Consider the following 18,079-nt stretch of genomic DNA (forward strand, 5'->3'; position numbering starts at 1 on the left):
AAATCTAGAGACCACTGGACTGACTTATTCTATTTCATATTAATGTTCTCAGATCTTATGATTTATTCTTTATTCCTACATTCCAAGAGAAGAGAAATGTCATATAGTATGTCTAAGAATCAAAGAACTTAAGGGAACTTAATGGTTATATCAATCATGATAGAATAGGATATGCCACAATAACAAAAAAACCTGAATTCTCAGTGGCTTACAGTAGCCAAGTTTATTTCTCATGTTTATCTTGGATCAACAAGGAGACTCTTAATTTTGGTCACTTTACAACCTGCCACTGAAACTTCATTTTGACACATGCTTTAACAATCACAGAGACACCAGAGTAAAACTTCTTACTTCTGTTTTATTTCATTGCCAAAGCAAATGACATGGACATTCCCAAATTCAACAGGATAAGGTGTGTATTTCACCTGTAGAGAGGAGCATGGCATATTTATGAATCATAATATTTCTCAGGGTATGAGATCAGGAATAAAAACTTTACCAGAGACGGGTGCCTGGGTGGCTCAATTGTTTAAGCAACTGACTATTTCGGCTTAGGTCATGATCTCAGGGTTGTGAAATCAAGCCCTGTGTCAGGCGCTGCACGAAGTATAGAGTCTTAAGATTCTCTCTCCTCTTCTCCCTCTCATGCTCATGCTCTCTCTCTCTTTCCAGAAAATCAAAACCAAACAAAAACAATTAAGCACCACTACAACAGAGAACTATTAATTCTGTTTAGTGTAAAAAATTTGAAAAACAAAGTATAAGACAAACTCTTACTACTTTTGCTATTTTCTAAACATATTAATATTAACTAAACAGAAAAATATCTTCACATAAAACATTTTAATAGAATTTTTTTTTTTTTTTTTTACAACTCAGTGCTGGAGACTGATAAGCTTGAGTACTGGCTAAGAACTCACTATAGTGTTAAACTACTTGGTTTTGAATCTTGGTCTCAGCATTTACTGTAATTTGACTATGGACAAATTACCTTTCCTAATGTGCTTCAGTTTCCTTCTTTTGAAACTGGGTATCATCATAATTCTATCTTGCATTTATGTTTGTGTGAGAAATCAAAGTGATAATACACTGACATGGTTCATAGTAACACTCATAATATGTTTTTATTTATTTTCAGTTAGTTTTGCATTTTTGTTATATTTATCAGTAATAATATTACCTCCATTTTCCAGCTGAGACCTAAATACAATCTGTAGGTGGGGACTCTGGGTGGCTCATTGGTTTAGCACCTGCCATTGGCCCAGGGTGTGATCCTGGAGTCCTGGGATCGAGTCCCACATCAGGCTCCTTGCATGGAGCCTGCTCCTCCCTCTGCCTGTCTCTGCCTCTCTCTCTCTCTCTCTCTCTCTCATGAATAAATAAATAAAATATTTAAAAATAAATAAATAAATACAATCTATAGGCTTTTGTTTTCTCTAAGGTTCACATAGTAGGTGGCAAAGCTCAGATTCAAAATTATATTTAGGGTTTAGAGACTTTGTTTACATCCTAGTCACACTTACTTAATTTAACACAATCATTTTAATCTATGTCTTTAAGCTTATTTTATCAAAAAAATTTCTTACAGCTTGATATAAATAGTTCAGGAAAACAAAAAACTAACTGAGATTGGGAGAAGATACTGAGAAATTAAAGAAGAAAGCAAGCAAAGAGAAAGTGAACTGAAAATGTACAGTGTAATTAGAAAAGGCAGCAGGGCAGCACATTGAAAGCAGAGAAGAGAAGACAGTGGTTCATGCAGGAATCATTATATGGCTCACATAAGACTTTTTTTTTGCAGATTAGATTTGGGGAATTGGAAAGGGTTCTAAGAGCACCTATTGAAAAGGATTATAGAAGATCTATGCAGTTCTAAATTCAGCATTTTCCCCCATTGAAGAGAAAGCAAAACAAGAGCTGTGTGGTTTTTCTGATTTTATAATTGGAAAGGCTGACCTTTGGATTTGAGAGTTTGCTGATTTAAAGAAATTACTGTGGTGAGTTATTTTTTAATGTTTATGACTATCATGTAGTCCCTATACCCGCCTTCTAGTTTTGTCTTGAAATAATTGGTTTCTGTAATATGATTTGATATTGTTTAGAGTTTCCCAATCTATTTTAGGTTTGTTGACAACTCAAGTTTCAATTTCCAGCAGGACAAAATGTACTATTTGTGTCTGAGCCTTGGCTTAACATGTTTCTCTCACTTAAGAGATCTCGTAGACAAACTTGATTATATTTGCCTCTGTTTCTCTAATCTTCACATGTAACTTGTTACCTGGTGCTCAGGTTCATTTTCCTGTTTTTCTTTTCTATTTTTTGGTGGGGATAGACAGCTGTAGGGAGACAGTTTTGAGGGAAAATTGTACATTATTCAGTGTAAAATATAGAGGAATTATGACTTTTTTCAGTATGAGAAATGGCTAACTTGACCAAATACTGGAGTAATAATACTACCCTGTGCTCTAGAATATTGAAAACTATGAAAATAGAAAATAAAACACTTGGAGATAAAGTGACAAAATAAGCATAGATGTGACATTTAAATGTTTAATGATACTTTAAACAACTTGCTATAAAGATATTTAACTATGAGGGTTCTAGGCTAATAACTACAAATGATAAGAGTAGATAACTAGTCTCTTCTTGGTTAATGTTAAATTATTTACATGTTAAAAAATATATTGCTGTCTGCCTGAGATGTGAATCTTTGGTGGGGGGAAAGTACATTGTCATAGCTAATACTTATGTAAGTAACTGATATTTACATAAGTAGGAAGGAAGCTATAAAAATAGATACTAGTTTTTTGACTACTACTTTTTACCTAACATTTTAATAGAGCTCCTTTATTTTATTTATGACATGGTACAATTAAGTAGACTTTAAGCTAAATGACTAAATGGTATTTCATGCATTAAGAAAAATCCTGAATTTATTCTAGGGCCTTTCCCCTTTGTTGTCATTTATATTGTGGACATTAAATAAAATAACAAATATCTCAATACCGATTGAGAAAAAAAATACTTGAGAACATCAGAACCTAGCAAATTATGAAGTCCGAATTAGTAGTATTTTTTTTCTCCTTATCATTGCATATGTTTTATTGGTACTTCAAATATAAATACTTCTTAAGGAGTATTGCTTTGTTGATAGGATAGTACCAAATGTTGTAGTTTATATTTTTAAAGAACTCCCAATACATCTCATTTGACATATTATAGTAGTCCTTAATGCATTAAAATAGAAGGAAATTTCTCTTTATAAGGCAATATAAGCATTATGAGATGTGGGCAACAGAGCATTGATAATAGTATTAATGACTGTGAATATCTTCTCTGAGCCGAACAATTTTAGGAAATCAATAAAGGGAAGTAGATATTTCAACTGTTTCAAGTTCTTATTTTTTTGTTTTATTATATTTTTTAAGGATTTTATTTATTTGAGAGAGAGAGGGCATGAGACAGGAGGAGGGACAGAGGGGGAGGGAGAAGCAGGCTCCCCACTGAGCAGGGAGCCCACCATGGGGCTTGGTCCCAGGACCCTAGGACAATGACCTGAGCCAAAGGAAGATGCTTAATTGGCTTAGCCACCCCGGCGCCCTGCTTTTGTTTTGTTATTGATGTCAAAGATGTCTGAGAAAAAAAGAAAGATGTCTGAGATTTGTTTGCAGAATTTACTTCACAAGATATAAATGTGTTAATTATTTTAATGCCTTTCCTAGGGAGTTTATTATTTTGTTATTATTTTTTTATATTGATTGAGGTGAAAATTAAGATTACATGAGAAAATCTATGACAATGCGTGACCCTTGATAGAAGATTATCATATATTTGTGTACATCCACCTAAGCTAGTAAAATTTCTCAATTTATGTCTGCAAGTTATCCCTTATTTTAATAACATCCTAAAATACATGTGAAAGTATTTAAAACAGTTCAGAGTTAATTGTTGAGGCAGTGATGAGAAGTTATTTCAAAATCAACATGTGATCTCCTAGAAACTCAGAAGAGATTAAAACAAAAAGAAAAAGAAAATAAAGTGTGGAAAACATTGCCAGTTCCTTCTTATCACTATTCCTGGGGGAAGGGTATGTAAATACTTCTAAAAGGTGGAAAGTATTATTAGAATTTGGAAAGAGTGGAATGGAAAGAGAGAATGTCCAAGTGACAGTAAGTGAAGTGGAAAGAGAGCATGAGTTTAGGGTAGTTGGAATAGTATCAGTGATAAAAATAACAAAACAGCAATAGTAACATTACAGAAACCAAACACATTGAGTTTTTAATGTATCATGCATTGGGGTAACAGTTTTATTGCTGTTAATTCAGTATATTCTGATATTAGTTCTTCAGTTTCCCTAAACCAAGTCTGCCTTTGGATTGCCCTATGAATGATAATGGTGTTGTCATTCTACCATTCACTAAACTAAATAACTTTCTTTCTTTCTTTCTTTCTTTCTTTCTTTCTTTCTTTCTTTCTTTCTTTCTTTCTTTCTTCTCTTTTTCTTTTCATATTGTTATTATTTTTTCTTTAAGGTTTATTTAGTTATTGTAAGAGGGGTAGGGGTGGAGAGAGTTTTAATCACACTCTATGCTGAGCACAGAGCCCCATATGGGTCTCAATCTCACAACACTGAGATTATGACCTGAGCTGAAACCAAGAGTCAGACACTTAACCAACTGTGCCACCCAGTCACCCCCTTTCATTAAACTTTAAACCTCTGTGTCCCCTTTGTTTCTTTCTTTTCATTTTCCCCCTTCATCTCATTAGCTACCATTTCCTGTAGAATTGGCCTCCACCAAATCTATTGCATCTCTCCTTTCTGTATTAGTTAATTATTGCTGAATAGCAATAATACACATTCCGCCTCACAATTTAATGGGTTGGCTAGGCGGTTCTTTTGCTGGTTTAGCCCCAGAATAATCATTCAACTACAATAATCATTCAATCATTCAACAGTTAGTTGGTAGATCAGCTCAGCTGATTGGAATGTGTAGGGAGATATACTCTAAAAGCTCTAATCATGTTACTTGCCTTTTTAAAAACAAACAAAACAGAGGAATAACATTCTTCTGTAGCTTCTTATAGCTCTAGGAAGAAATTCTTTCTTCTCCCTGACTTAGAAACCCCAATGTAACTTTCTTACTTTAACTCCTGTAGCTCCCTTAGACCTAACGTAATGTTCTACAAAACTATATTGTAGTTGCCCATTCTTCTTTCCCATTTCCTACATTTTTTTAAAGATTTTATTTATTTATGAGAGAGAGAGGGACAGCATGAACAGGGGAAGGGGTAGAGGGAGAAGGAGAAGCAGGCTCCCTATTAACTAGGGAGCCTGAATCAGGGTTGGATCCCACGGCTGCTGGATCCCAGGACTCCAGGATCATGACCTGAGCTGAAGGCAGATGCTTTACTACTGAGCCACCATGGCTGCCATTTTTTTTTTTTTTTTTTTTACATAAAAGCTACTTCACTTTATTTATTTATAAAAGATTTTATTTATTCATAAGAGACATACAGAGAGACAGAGAGAGAGAGAGAGGCAGAGACACAGGCAGAAGGAGAAGCAGGCTCCACGCAGGAAACCTGACGTGGGACTCGATGCCGGGTCTCCAGGATCAGGCCCTGGGCCGAAGGCAGGTGCCAAACCACTGAGCCACCCAGAGATCCCCACCTTATCTCTTTTAAAGTCAAACCGGAATGCCTGGGTGGCTCAGTACTTCAGCACCTGCCTTCGGTCCAGGGTGTGATCTTGGAGATCCAGGATCGAGACCCACATCGGGCTCCCTGCATGGAGCCTGCTTCTCCCTCTGCCTGTGTCTCTGCCTCTCTTTCTCTCTGTGTCTCTCATGAATAAATAAATAAAATCTTAGAAAAATAAAGTCAAACCCATTCTTTGAATTGACTATATCTTTTTCTGTTCTCAGTCAGCACAAATTGTTTTTTTTTTTAAGATTTTATTTATTTATTCATGAGAGACACACACATACACAGAGGCAGAGACCCAGGCAGAGGGAGAAGCAGGCTCCAGGCAGGGAGCCCGACGCGGGACTGGATCCCAGGACCCCAGGATCACGCCCTTGGGCCAAAGGCGGCGCTAAACCTCTGAGCCACTTGGGCTTCCCACAAATTACTTTTTCTATCAGTGAAATCCTCAAGCACTTTACTCCTACCTTTCTTAAAATGGTAATCATATTCTTCATTTTATTATTGTCGCTTGTATTTTTATACAGATATGTCCTTTCTTTGACTTAACATTATCTCTAGAATGATACTCTCCAGTAGAAATATAATGAAAACCACATATGTAATTAACAGTTTTTAGGAGCAATATTAAAAGATGCCAAAGAAACTTGGGAAATTAAATGTCAATAATAAATTTTATTTAGCCTAATGTATCACAATTTTTTTTTTTTAAGATTTTATTTATGTGACAGAGAGCAAAAGAGAATGAGCTATGGGGGAGGGACAGAGAAAAAAGCAGATTCCCTGCTGAACAACGACCTGATATGGGGCTTGATCCCAGGACTCTGGGATCATGACCTGAGCCTAAAATAGATGCTCAACCAACTGAGGCACTCAGGCCCCCTCAAAATATTATTTCAACATAAATGACTTAAAATTATTTTTATATTAAGTTTTCATACTAATTCTTCAAAATTTGGGGTGTATTTTATACTTTATAGCACATCTCTGTTCAAACCAATATTTCCATTTCTCAGTAACCAAATATTGCTTGTGCTACCATATTGGACATTACCCCTCTAGAATTCTATGATAAATATTGGTGTATGACAGAGAATGTTGATTTATGGTAGGACCTATTATCAAATTCTTGCTTCATTATTTACCTTATGAGCCTGGACAATTTATTCACTTTGTCTGACTTTAGTTCCTTCAAGTATACAAATGTTTTACAAAGATTAGATTGTATGACATAATTTCTCTGGTGTTTGTTTACTTTAAAAAATAATTGCAGACATAACCCAAGTTATGCCAGTGTCTTGTACAGTGCATGGAATTTAGAGTCTTATGTTACAGCAATTTACTGATCACATAAGCCATTGGTCTCATAAGCATAATGGCTTATGCTAGTTTCTAAGAATATTAGTTTGTTTTGCTAGTTTCTAAGAATATTAGTTAGGAAGTCTACCTTTAAGAAGTTTGGTACAGAATGATGGACTTGTAAATACTTAGTTATTTACAATATATTTATCATGTAAATCAAATACATCTTAATAATGTCATATAAGATAAAAAGCTATAATACAGAGGATTTATTAACTATGCCTGGGAATTTCAGGATAAGCTTCAAAAGATGTTGCTTCAGCTGCATCTGGAAAGAGGAATGTTTCCTAAGTACACCAGGATGTTAGAAGGTGATCCTAGAAAGAAGGAAAATACTTGGAAAATCATGGTGTAATGAAATTGCTTGTGAAATGTGAGGGAATTCTCATTTTGCAACGGATGAATGTTAGGGACTGCACATTTGGGTCTCCTTTCCTCCAAATTTACATGTTGAAACCCTAACTCCCAGTGAAATGGTGGGGCATGTGAGACCGTGGGGCAGGTGAGAAGTAATTCAGTTGAGATAAAGTCATGAGAATGGAGCCCCATGATTGATTAGTATCCTTATAAAAAGATAAAGAGACTAGAGCTCTCTCTTGTTATCCACCATATAAAGATACAGGAGAAGATGACTATCTGTGAACTGAGAAGCTTGTGATAATTTTGGCATAACAACTTGAACTGACTAAGAAAGCAGGACACATAGTGTTTACATGGTTGGCTGGAGGAAGGACCAACAGAGATCACTAGGGTTGATAGAGGAATAATTATGGACCATAGTGCTCTACATAACCCTTCCCCAAACTTCCTTGTTTTTCCTCATCTTAATGAATGGTATCACCAAATATCTTTCTGTAAGTTTTCTCTTCCCCTCATTCTTTAGCTCTCATTTATCCATAAGCCTATAGCCTCTCTGCCTCTGAAATATAATATATCCTGTCAGTGCCCTTAGTCCAATCTGCTGACCTCTTTCCTAGACCACTAAAAAGTCAGACTGATCTCCTTACCTCTACTCTAATCTTCACATAATCCAATTTCTTCACAGCAGCAAGAGTGATGTTCTTTTAATGTATACCAAAGTTTCCTAGCTTCCATTTTTCAGATTCAAAGGTGCTCTCGTTAAATTCTACAAGGTCCTTCATGACCTGGCCTAATAGATATCTTATCATTTTACCTTTCCCAGTAATACACGTTGTTTAGCTACCTTGACTTTTTTTTTTTTAAACATATCACTTGAGTCTTTTCTTTCCTTGAGCTTTTTATCTTGTACTTTCCTCTAGATTGCTCTTTCTCTGATCTTCAAAGGACTGGCTCCGTCTACTCCTTCAAATGCTAGCTGAAAATCATTTCCACAGAGAAATCTTCCGACTATCCAGTTTAAAAAACCCTGATGGCAAAGTAACTTTCTATTTTATTACTGTTAATTCATACTAGTTCTTATTGATATCTTCAGTTGTTTTATTATAATTTACTCATATATTTTCTTTTTTTCCAAATTTTTACTTAAATTCTAGTTAGTTAACCTATATTTTTTATTTTATTTTATTTTTATTTATAATAGTCACACACAGAGAGAGAGAGGCAGAGACATAGGCAGAGGGAGAAGCAGGCTCCATGCACCGGGAGCCCGACGTGGGATTCGATCCCGGGTCTCCAGGATCGCGCCCTGGGCCAAAGGCAGGCGCTAAACCGCTGCACCACCCAGGGATCCCCTAGTTAGTTAACATATAATGCAATATTGGTTTTAGGAGCAGAATTCAGCATTTCATCACTTACATGCAACACCCAGTGCTCATCATAAAAAGTGCCCTCCTTAATTACCATTATCCTTCTAGCCCATCCCACACTCACTTCCGTCAACCCTCAGTTTGTTGTCTATCATTAAGGGTCTCTTAGGGTTTGTTTTCCTCGCCCCTCTTTTTTTTCCTCTCTCATATGTTCATCTGTTTTATTCCTTAAATTCCACTTATGAGTGAAATTATATGGTATTTGTCTTTTTCTGACTTAATTTATTTAGCATAATACACCCTTGCAACATGTTGTTGCAAATGGCAGGATTTCATTTTTTAAAATTTTATTTAAATTCAAGTTAGCTAACATATAGTGTAGTACTGGTTTCAGGAGCAGGATTTAGTGATTGATCACTTACATATAACACACAGTCATCATCCCAATATGTGTTCTTTTAAAAACCCATCACCCACTTAACCCAATCCCCACCCATCTCCCCTCTTTAGTTTGTTCTTTTAAATATATAGTCCGTTAAGGTGACTCCCCCCTGTTTTTAACTTATTTTATTTTTCCTTTCCTTCCCCTGTATTCATCTGTTTTGTTTCTTAAATTCTACATGCAAGTACAATCATATATTTGTCTTTCTCTGACTTATTTCACTTGCATGATACATTCTAGTTCCAACCACATTGTTACAAATGGCAAGATTTCATTCTTTTTAGGCTGGAGATATATATATATCTATCCATATCTATATCTTTCCTCATATCTCTATCTATCTATCATCTATCTATCTATCTATCTATCTATCTATCTATCTATCTATCATCTATACCACTTCTTTACCCATTCATCATTTGATGGATGTTTAGACTTTTTCCACAGAGTTTGGCTATTGTTGATAATGCTGCTATCAATATAGAAGTTCATGTGTCCCTTTGAATTAGTATTTTTTATACTTTGGGTAAATACCTAGTGGTGCAATTGCTGGATCACAAGGTAGCTCTATTTTTAACTGTTTGAGGAATTTCCAAACTGTTTTCCACAGTGGTTGCACCTGTTTTTATTCCCAAAAACAGTGTAAGAGGTTTCCCCTTTCTCCACCTCCTGACCAACACTTGTTGTTTCTTGTGTTGTTAATTTTAGCCATTCTGGCAGGTGTGAGGTGATATTTCATTGCAGTTTTGATTTGTATTTCCTTGGTGATGAGGGATATCTAGCGCTCATATAATTTCTTTCCACAATAGAACGTAAGCTCTTTGAGAATATGATTCCTGTCTTATTCATCACTGTATCCCAAATATCATCTGAATGCTTAAGCAAAAAGCAGCATTCAGTTAATGCTTGTTGACTTAATGCATGAAGTCCCCCCCCCATACAATTATTCTCTTTTATAGGCTTTTACTTAGATTAAGAATGAAGCAGTGTGTGAATTCATCAATTTAGTATCTTATCAGGTAGTAAAAGAGGTATTTAGCTAAAAGGAAAAAAAAAAAAACACAAAACAATCTACACTATAGCCATTGCATTAAGTACATGATTTGATGAGGGTGGGGAAAGGGTGTTTCCTCAATTCGTGGGCATTCAACTTTCCAATAGTTTCTTAAATTGTAAAGTAGAAACTTCAATAACTAAAAATGAGACTTGGTGGTATAAAAACAGAACTGTATTGAATATCCTGTTTCTTTTTGAAAGTGAAACATTATAATGGTTACAAATAGTTAAGGCAAAGTTTTGACCATAAATTCAGTTGGCTTTAATTGTGATTTTCCTTCTATTAGTGAAAGACTTCAGAAATAAAAGTTAATCCTAATTAAGTAATACATGATTAAGGATTCTTTATATATAAACTGTCAGATGTTTAAAAAGGTTAATATTCCCTCAATAAGGAAAACATTAAGTCTAAAAGGTCACTTAGATTATTTTTCTGGAAAGTTCTTTATAGATATTCTTCACCTGTTAATATTATTATTGATAATCCTTCTTCTGATTATGAATAAACACTTTGTGCTCTATGTATTTATTCATGGTAACATTTACTTAGTAAAATATGTCTCTTACAGGAAGATAAATAGTTCCTGGGAAGAATACTACCAACTCAAAGCAAAATGAAGTTCTTTCTATTGCTTTCAGTCATTGGGTTCTGCTGGGCTCAGTATGCCCCAAATACCAAACCTGGACGGACATCTATTGTCCATCTGTTTGAGTGGCGCTGGGCTGACATTGCTCTTGAATGCGAACGATACTTAGCTCCAAGAGGATTTGGAGGGGTTCAGGTGAGTATTGTTCAGAGCATAAATTGCAGTTTGCTATACTTAGAGGAAATGGTATTATGATTTGTATCTGTGAAGCTGGAGCATTTTACTGAGGACAAAAGAAATGTAGTATTGTTGACAACTTTATGTTTCATTCCTGATATAACCTTTCTTTGGCAGGACATTTCCAGTATGCTGTTAATATTTTCATGTGGTTGTTAAAAATGTAGCTGTATATGCAAAAATTCAGAAATAATTTTAGATTATTGATGAGTTTCTAGAGTAATCTGATGATATAAACTAACCCATAATTTGATACTTATTAAGATTTTTTTATTTATAGATTTCTCCACCCAATGAAAATGTTGTGATTAATAACCCTTCAAGACCTTGGTGGGAAAGATACCAGCCAATTAGCTACAAGTTGTGCACAAGATCAGGAAATGAAGATGAATTCAAAGACATGGTGACTCGGTGTAACAATGTTGGTGTAAGTGAATTAAAGTTTCCTTTAAAAAATATTCAGGAAAACAATGTCTCCTGTCTCCTGTTACTCTTTAGCAGAATGTTTTCCATATTTATTTTATTTTAGTTTAGTTTACTTTACACTTCAGCCATAACTAAAGCTTAATTGTTACCTTATGCTCAGCTTTTGTAAACTTTTGTATATGTGCTATTTATCTACTAAAGGAAATTTAAATCGAAGTTTCAAGCTGAGCTTATTTATAAAGAAAGTATCAACTTTGAACCCCATAACTATACACATTTCTGGGGAATACTTTCCTAGTTAGGAGTTGGAAATTCCAGGTGCAATATTTGCTTGTAATTTTTATGTGACTTGTATCTCCACCTATCATTTCTGAGTCTTCTTCCCCATAGGTGTATAGTTATATTCTTTAATTGATGATATATAGTTAAATCATTTTTGATGAAGAGCATAAGAGACAATAATTAAGTTCAGATGTTAAGTAGATAATAGAGACTAGCATTCTAGGATAATGCATGGAAATTTTAAAAACTACTACTCTTTCTTGCCTCAGCTGATTCCTACCTCTCCCTAAAAAGGCTGTTTGCCTGGTAGCTTTAGTTCTATCAGTTTATCATATATGTAAATATTTTACCAAGATGGTAGAAAGCAGATAGGCATTTAGTTCATATTGATTTCCCTTCATGCTTGACTTTTGGTTTACTAAGAAGATAAGTTAAAAAATAGCAAAGACCTATTTTGGAGTGTGATTATCATTCCATAAACTTTAGTCAATAATACTATAAATTTCTACCTTTCTATGAGTCAAACAAATAGAAACTTTGTTTTTCAGGTCTATATTTATGTGGATGCTGTAATTAATCATATGTGTGGGAATGCTGTGAGTGCAGGAACAAGCAGTACTTGTGGAAGTTACTTCAACCCTGGAAACAGAGATTTTCCAGCGGTCCCATTCTCTGGTTGGGATTTTAATGATGGTAAATGTAAAACTGGAAGTGGAGACATTGAAAACTATAATGATCCGTATCAGGTAATTAAATTTAAAAACCACAGTGATGCGAATAAAGAGCTATCTGTACCTTTAATTATTTACATGTAGTTTATCGATCATCATTTTACATACTGGAGTAGATTCCTAGGAAAATAGAAATCAATATTTAAAACATTTTTTCCCAATTTAATTTGTCCCAGTTGAAAAGCTCTTCTAATTTATTTCCTACATACTCCATTTTTATACTAGAAAATATTTCAAAGGTATGTCCATACTAGAATGTCAGTATCTCCAGGTGCCAATGCAAGGAAGCACTACAGAAATATCTGTTAATGAATAAATGAACGCATAATGAAATGGATTCTCAAGTAAAGATGATGTTTTGTGTATCAATCACAAAATTTTTGCCTTCATAGGTCAGAGATTGTCGTCTGGTTGGTCTTCTTGATCTTGCACTGGAGAAAGATTATGTGCGTTCCAAGATTGCTGAATATCTAAACCACCTCATTGACATTGGTGTAGCAGGGTTCAGAATTGATGCTTCCAAGCACATGTGGCCTGGAGACATGAAGGCGGTTTTGGATAAACTGCATAATCTAAATACAAGGTGGTTCCCTGGAGGAAGTAAACCTTTCATTTACCAGGAGGTACATTAATACATATATGTATCTATATTTCATATGTACATAAAATAATATCACTTAATTCCTTAGAAAATAGTGGATTTAATTAAAATATAATTCTGTTGTTTAATGGCTGAATCATTTATATAGAATAGTGTTCTTGAATTCTTTTTTTTTTTTTTAAGATTTTATTTATTTATTCATGAGAGGCACAGAGAGAGGCAGAGATACAGGCAGAGGGAGAAGCAGGCTCCATGCAGGGAGCCCAAGGTGGGACTCGATCTGGGAACTCCAGGATCACATCCTGGGCTGAAGGCAGGCACTAAACTGCTGAGCCACTCAGGCGTTCCTGGTGAAAAGTCTTTAAAGTTTTTATTTAAGATAATCTCTCCCCTGTATTTCTACTAGGTAATTGATCTGGGTGGTGAGCCAATTAAAAGCCAAGAGTACTTTGGAAATGGCCGTGTGACGGAATTCAAGTATGGTGCAAAACTAGGCACAGTTCTGCGCAAATGGAATGGAGAAAAGATGGCTTACTTAAAGTAAACGAGATATGTTTTGTCTTTTAAATTATTTCACAGATGTATTAGCCTTATTATCTCAATCTCCGTTATCTTAGGAACTTATTTAGAACTTTTAAGGATTCAATGAATAGTAACAAGGGTTAAACTTCCCAAAATTCAAATTTATCATCTTTATTATTTAGCTTGTCAATCATGAGGATGTCTGGAAACCCCAATCATAACCTAGAGACTTTAATCTGTGTATTATATAACTATTTTAGATTACTAATGTTTGCATATAATGTGAAGGCCACATTGTTATTAAAATGATCGTGTCATTTATAAAGCATAATCTACAATGTGGTTATACTATTCAATTTATGAGTATTATCAATTAATTATTTTCAAATATTAGACTATTTATATTATAGCAATATAATATTGAAACTTGCTTTTAATCCCAGTATTCTATTCTGTATGCTATGATATGGATGTTGATAAATTCTGAAGTTTTTTCTAAATTATACTGAAATCTCTAAAAGGACTTTTTATAGCATAAATCTTATAACTGTAATATGAATATAATCGAAGTAATTCATACATATATTCATACATGGAATGCATAATATATCTATATATAGTTTATATATATATTTTTAAACTCTTATAGAATAATCATTTAATTAGAGAATTTCATTTGGGCCTGCTCTGCCAAAATAAATATACATTTAGGTTACCCTAAAGCTACTGGGAAAGAATACATGTTTGTGTGTTTATGTGTGTTTTAATAGGAACTGGGGAGAAGGATGGGGTTTCATGCCTTCTGATAGAGCACTTGTCTTTGTGGATAACCACGACAATCAACGAGGACATGGAGCTGGAGGAGCATCTATTCTTACGTTCTGGGACTCTAGGTAGGAAACAAAGTGCCCCCCTTTTTAATCTACCTTTTAATGATACTAAACATACTGTTTACTTCTATGATGGTATCATTTTGTAACTTTTAGACTGTACAAAATGGGAGTTGGATTTATGCTTGCTCATCCATATGGATTTACACGAGTAATGTCAAGCTTCCGTTGGCCAAGATACTTTGAAAATGGAAAAGTAAGTTTTGGTGTTATCTAACATGTTTGTTTCTCGAGAGAAAAGAAAGTGTTGTAATTGTACCATGATGCTATTATATTTACTACTTATCAAATATTGAAGTGTAAACCTGATACAGGAATGCTTTTAGCAATGCAGTAGATATTAAAGAATTAAAATTCATTGTCTCTGTTATCAAAGAGTATGCAAACTATATCAGAAATATGATAAACATACACCCACCCCAAAGAAAAGCTTAAAAGTAAGGATATAGTAAGAAAAATATGTATTTTTCATAAGTACCTACCTCATAGGGTTGATATAAGGATTACAAATTAACACGTTGAAATAACTTAAAACAGTACCTGCCCATAATATGAACAATAAAAATATTTGTTAAATACTTTGGAAAAAAGTAATATGGAATGGAAAGAAATTATTCGATTGAACTGGGGTTAAATAGGGTAAATATCTTATAAGAGGAAGGAAAATAGATGTATTGAAGAAATTTGAGACTATTTTGGGAAAAGTAAAGATGAGGAGATTATTTGGGGTATTATATGTGGTATTGAGTAGCAATTTTATAAGGGAACTAAGAAATAAAACTGTGAATGTATATGGAAATTTAATGGAAAATTTTTTTAATTGAAGAATTCACATGCAGCATTGTACAGCAACTTCTTACATAAAGTAAAAAATGCTTTTCAGCATAAACCAGACTGATATTTACATAGTTTCTTCCATTTTTTTCTGTGACTGTTGTTAAAAGTATCAATCAGAAAAGCACAATATTAAACCTCTGATCAGTTTGGTAAAGAATATTGTTTTTTTTTTTTTAGAATATTGTGATGTATTGATTAGCACATTTATCCAGAAAGAAGACTGAAAGAATTGAATACTTATTTAGCAATTGTCACATTCAAGGCATTTTCACATATATCATTTAATTTTTTTAAAAGATGTTATTTATTTATTCATGAGAGACACACAGAGAAAGAGAGGCAGAGACACAGGCAGAGGGAGAAGCAGGCTCCATGCAGGCAGCCCGAAGTGGGACTCGATCCCAGGTCCCCAGGATCAGGCCCTGGGCTGAAGGCAGGCGCTAAACCGCTGAGCCACCTAGGCTGCCCTATCATTTAATTTTTATAGCAACTATGCATTATCCCCATTTTACAGGAGAAGAAAATTAGGCACAGAGAAGTTATGTATATCAACTAAGTTTTCTTAACTAATGGTAATAGAATCTTTGTTTTCATTCTGCTGTTTCTGACACTGAAGTCTGCCATTTCATTATCATTGCACTGCTGACAGTGATATTAAGAATTCCATGGCAATTTCTTAGAAAGAAAATTAAAGTGTATTAAAAAATCTTGCCCTTAAAATATGGTACTAGAGAATGAGAAATTGGGGATAAATAGCGAGGACTTGGCAAAATGCTGTAACAATGCTGAGGGAGTTACATTCTAAATGAAGACAATGCAGAGATACAAGACATACTGGTTTTGGTGTACTGGAGAAGAAATAGACAAATATGTGAAATGTCAAAAATCTGAGCTTTTTAAACTTTTTCTTTTTTTCTTTTTACTTCAGGATGTTAATGATTGGTATGGGCCACCAAATAATAATGGGATAATTAAAGAAGTTACTATTAATCCAGATACTACTTGTGGTAATGATTGGGTCTGTGAACATCGATGGCGTCAAATAAGGTGGGAATTCTTATTTAGAGATGTCCTCTACTAATAAACATTCTTAACATTTTATTTTAAGCTGTTGATGTATTCATAAGCATTTTATGTGGTATTTTATTTTTAGAAACATGGTTATGTTCCGTAATGTAGTTGATGGACAACCTTTTACAAACTGGTGGGATAATGGTAGCAACCAAGTAGCTTTTGGAAGAGGAAACAAAGGGTTCATTGTCTTTAACAATGATGACTGGTAAGTAGATATTAATTAGAAATAACGTTTTATTCTAACATGTTCTTGGTTTACTACTTTCTCTTCTTGCACATTTATTTTTTTTTTCATATTTGAAAAATTCTTTAGTCAGTGGATTAAGAAAACACAGAAATCAGAAGAAAAATGAAAATGGCTCTTATTCATAAGGGCTCTGTGTTCTAAGTGGAGATATGTGCATCCTGGCATATCATGTACATATATGAGGCACACGTATAGACTCACCTGTATATATACCCCACACAAAATACGCAGAGTAGTTCATATGAAGGGTGTGAAATCACTAGAAGAACATGTCTTATAGCCCCCATTCCATTTTGAAATGTTGGAAAAATACTACCTCAATACTGAAGTACATTTGTTTAGCTCTTTTTCCAAGTACTCTTGTAGCTGGTTCTTTTGTCTCCTTTTTTCACTTCCCTGTCTCTCTGATGAATGATGTATTTTTTGAGGCATTGTTTAAAGAACATGTATCTTAGGGTTGGTCAGGGATTCACATCAGGAGTTTTCAAGTTTTAGTTCTGATACTTCTTACTTTCATTGGTATATTCACATCCTTTGCTTCTAGTATATTGATTCCCTTATATATAAAACTATGGCTTAGGAGATGTCTTTGCAAGCAGCTGACAAATTTAAAATATTAAAAGGAAGTGCTTTTATCTAAGGGTGATAATTCGTTCAAATCTTCACTGAAGTTCTAAAACTATAATTTTGTGATGATATTCACTGTCAACTAGGGATTTGCTAAGTCTTCTGTAAGATTACCATTAGCTTGTAAATTGTTCACATCTGCTGGAGAGGTCTTTGTATTTTCTTCTCACTGAGGCTTTGACTGCTTAGAGTTCTATTGCACAAACTTAAGCTTTTAGAGGTAGTCTGAATTCTTGCTTTTAATTGTACTGAATTGAAGTTAAATCTTAAATTTTATTTTTCAGGCCATTATCTTTAACTCTGCAAACTGGTCTTCCTGCTGGCACATATTGTGATGTTATTTCTGGAGATAAAATTGACGGCAATTGTACAGGAATTAAAATCTATATTTCTGGGGATGGGAATGCTCATTTTTCTATTAGTAACTCGGCTGAAGATCCATTTATTGCAATTCATGCTGAATCTAAACTGTAAAATTTGAAATAAATACATACACGTACTCAAAGCAATAACCAAGTGTATCTCTTTCTTTTGTGTGTATGTATATATTATTATAGTTCATTAATTTTTGATAAAAGCTGTAAGTAATCAAGTCGAAAAACTGAGAAAGGCATAAAGATCACTTATAACTATATAATTATAAGATAGCTACAATTAACATCATGATATATTTTAGAAGACTCTTGATGACTTATTTGTCAAGGGAATTTCTAAGAATTCAGAGATGT

General features: G+C 34.2%; 1 protein-coding gene across 2 annotated transcripts; it reads left to right on the forward strand.

The window, feature by feature from the left end:
- The first annotated feature begins 927 nt into the window (after positions 1-927).
- Positions 928-17,863, forward strand: LOC140638064 (pancreatic alpha-amylase). 2 transcript variants are annotated; one of them, XM_072834745.1, is made up of 12 exons: positions 928-1,997; positions 8,346-8,463; positions 10,860-11,072; positions 11,395-11,541; positions 12,371-12,568; positions 12,946-13,176; positions 13,561-13,694; positions 14,447-14,569; positions 14,663-14,762; positions 16,332-16,450; positions 16,557-16,682; positions 17,636-17,863. In XM_072834745.1, the coding sequence occupies exons 3-12, from the start codon at positions 10,905-10,907 to the stop codon at positions 17,823-17,825; spliced, it is 1,536 nt and encodes a 511-aa protein (XP_072690846.1). In that variant the 5' UTR covers positions 928-1,997; positions 8,346-8,463; positions 10,860-10,904; the 3' UTR covers positions 17,826-17,863. The 2 variants fall into 2 exon arrangements, with proteins under 2 accessions (XP_072690846.1, XP_072690845.1); XM_072834744.1 differs by lacking the exon at positions 8,346-8,463 and having other exon boundaries at positions 1,420-1,997.
- The last annotated feature ends 216 nt before the right edge of the window (positions 17,864-18,079 follow it).

Source organism: Canis lupus, chromosome 8, assembly GCF_048164855.1.
Source record: "Canis lupus baileyi chromosome 8, mCanLup2.hap1, whole genome shotgun sequence".
In the NCBI taxonomy this organism is placed as follows: Eukaryota; Metazoa; Chordata; class Mammalia; order Carnivora; family Canidae; genus Canis; species Canis lupus.

What these genes read in the sequence shown, in the direction of transcription:
- LOC140638064 (XM_072834745.1), top strand. Translation starts at nt 10,905, where the DNA reads ATGAAGTTCTTTCTATTGCTTTCAGTCATTGGGTTCTGCTGGGCTCAG. An exon ending in GAGGATTTGGAGGGGTTCAG is followed by an intron (nt 11,073 to 11,394) that starts GTGAGTATTGTT and finishes TTTTATTTATAG; the next exon opens with ATTTCTCCACCCAATGAAAA. An exon ending in GAAAAGATGGCTTACTTAAA is followed by an intron (nt 13,695 to 14,446) that starts GTAAACGAGATA and finishes GTGTTTTAATAG; the next exon opens with GAACTGGGGAGAAGGATGGG.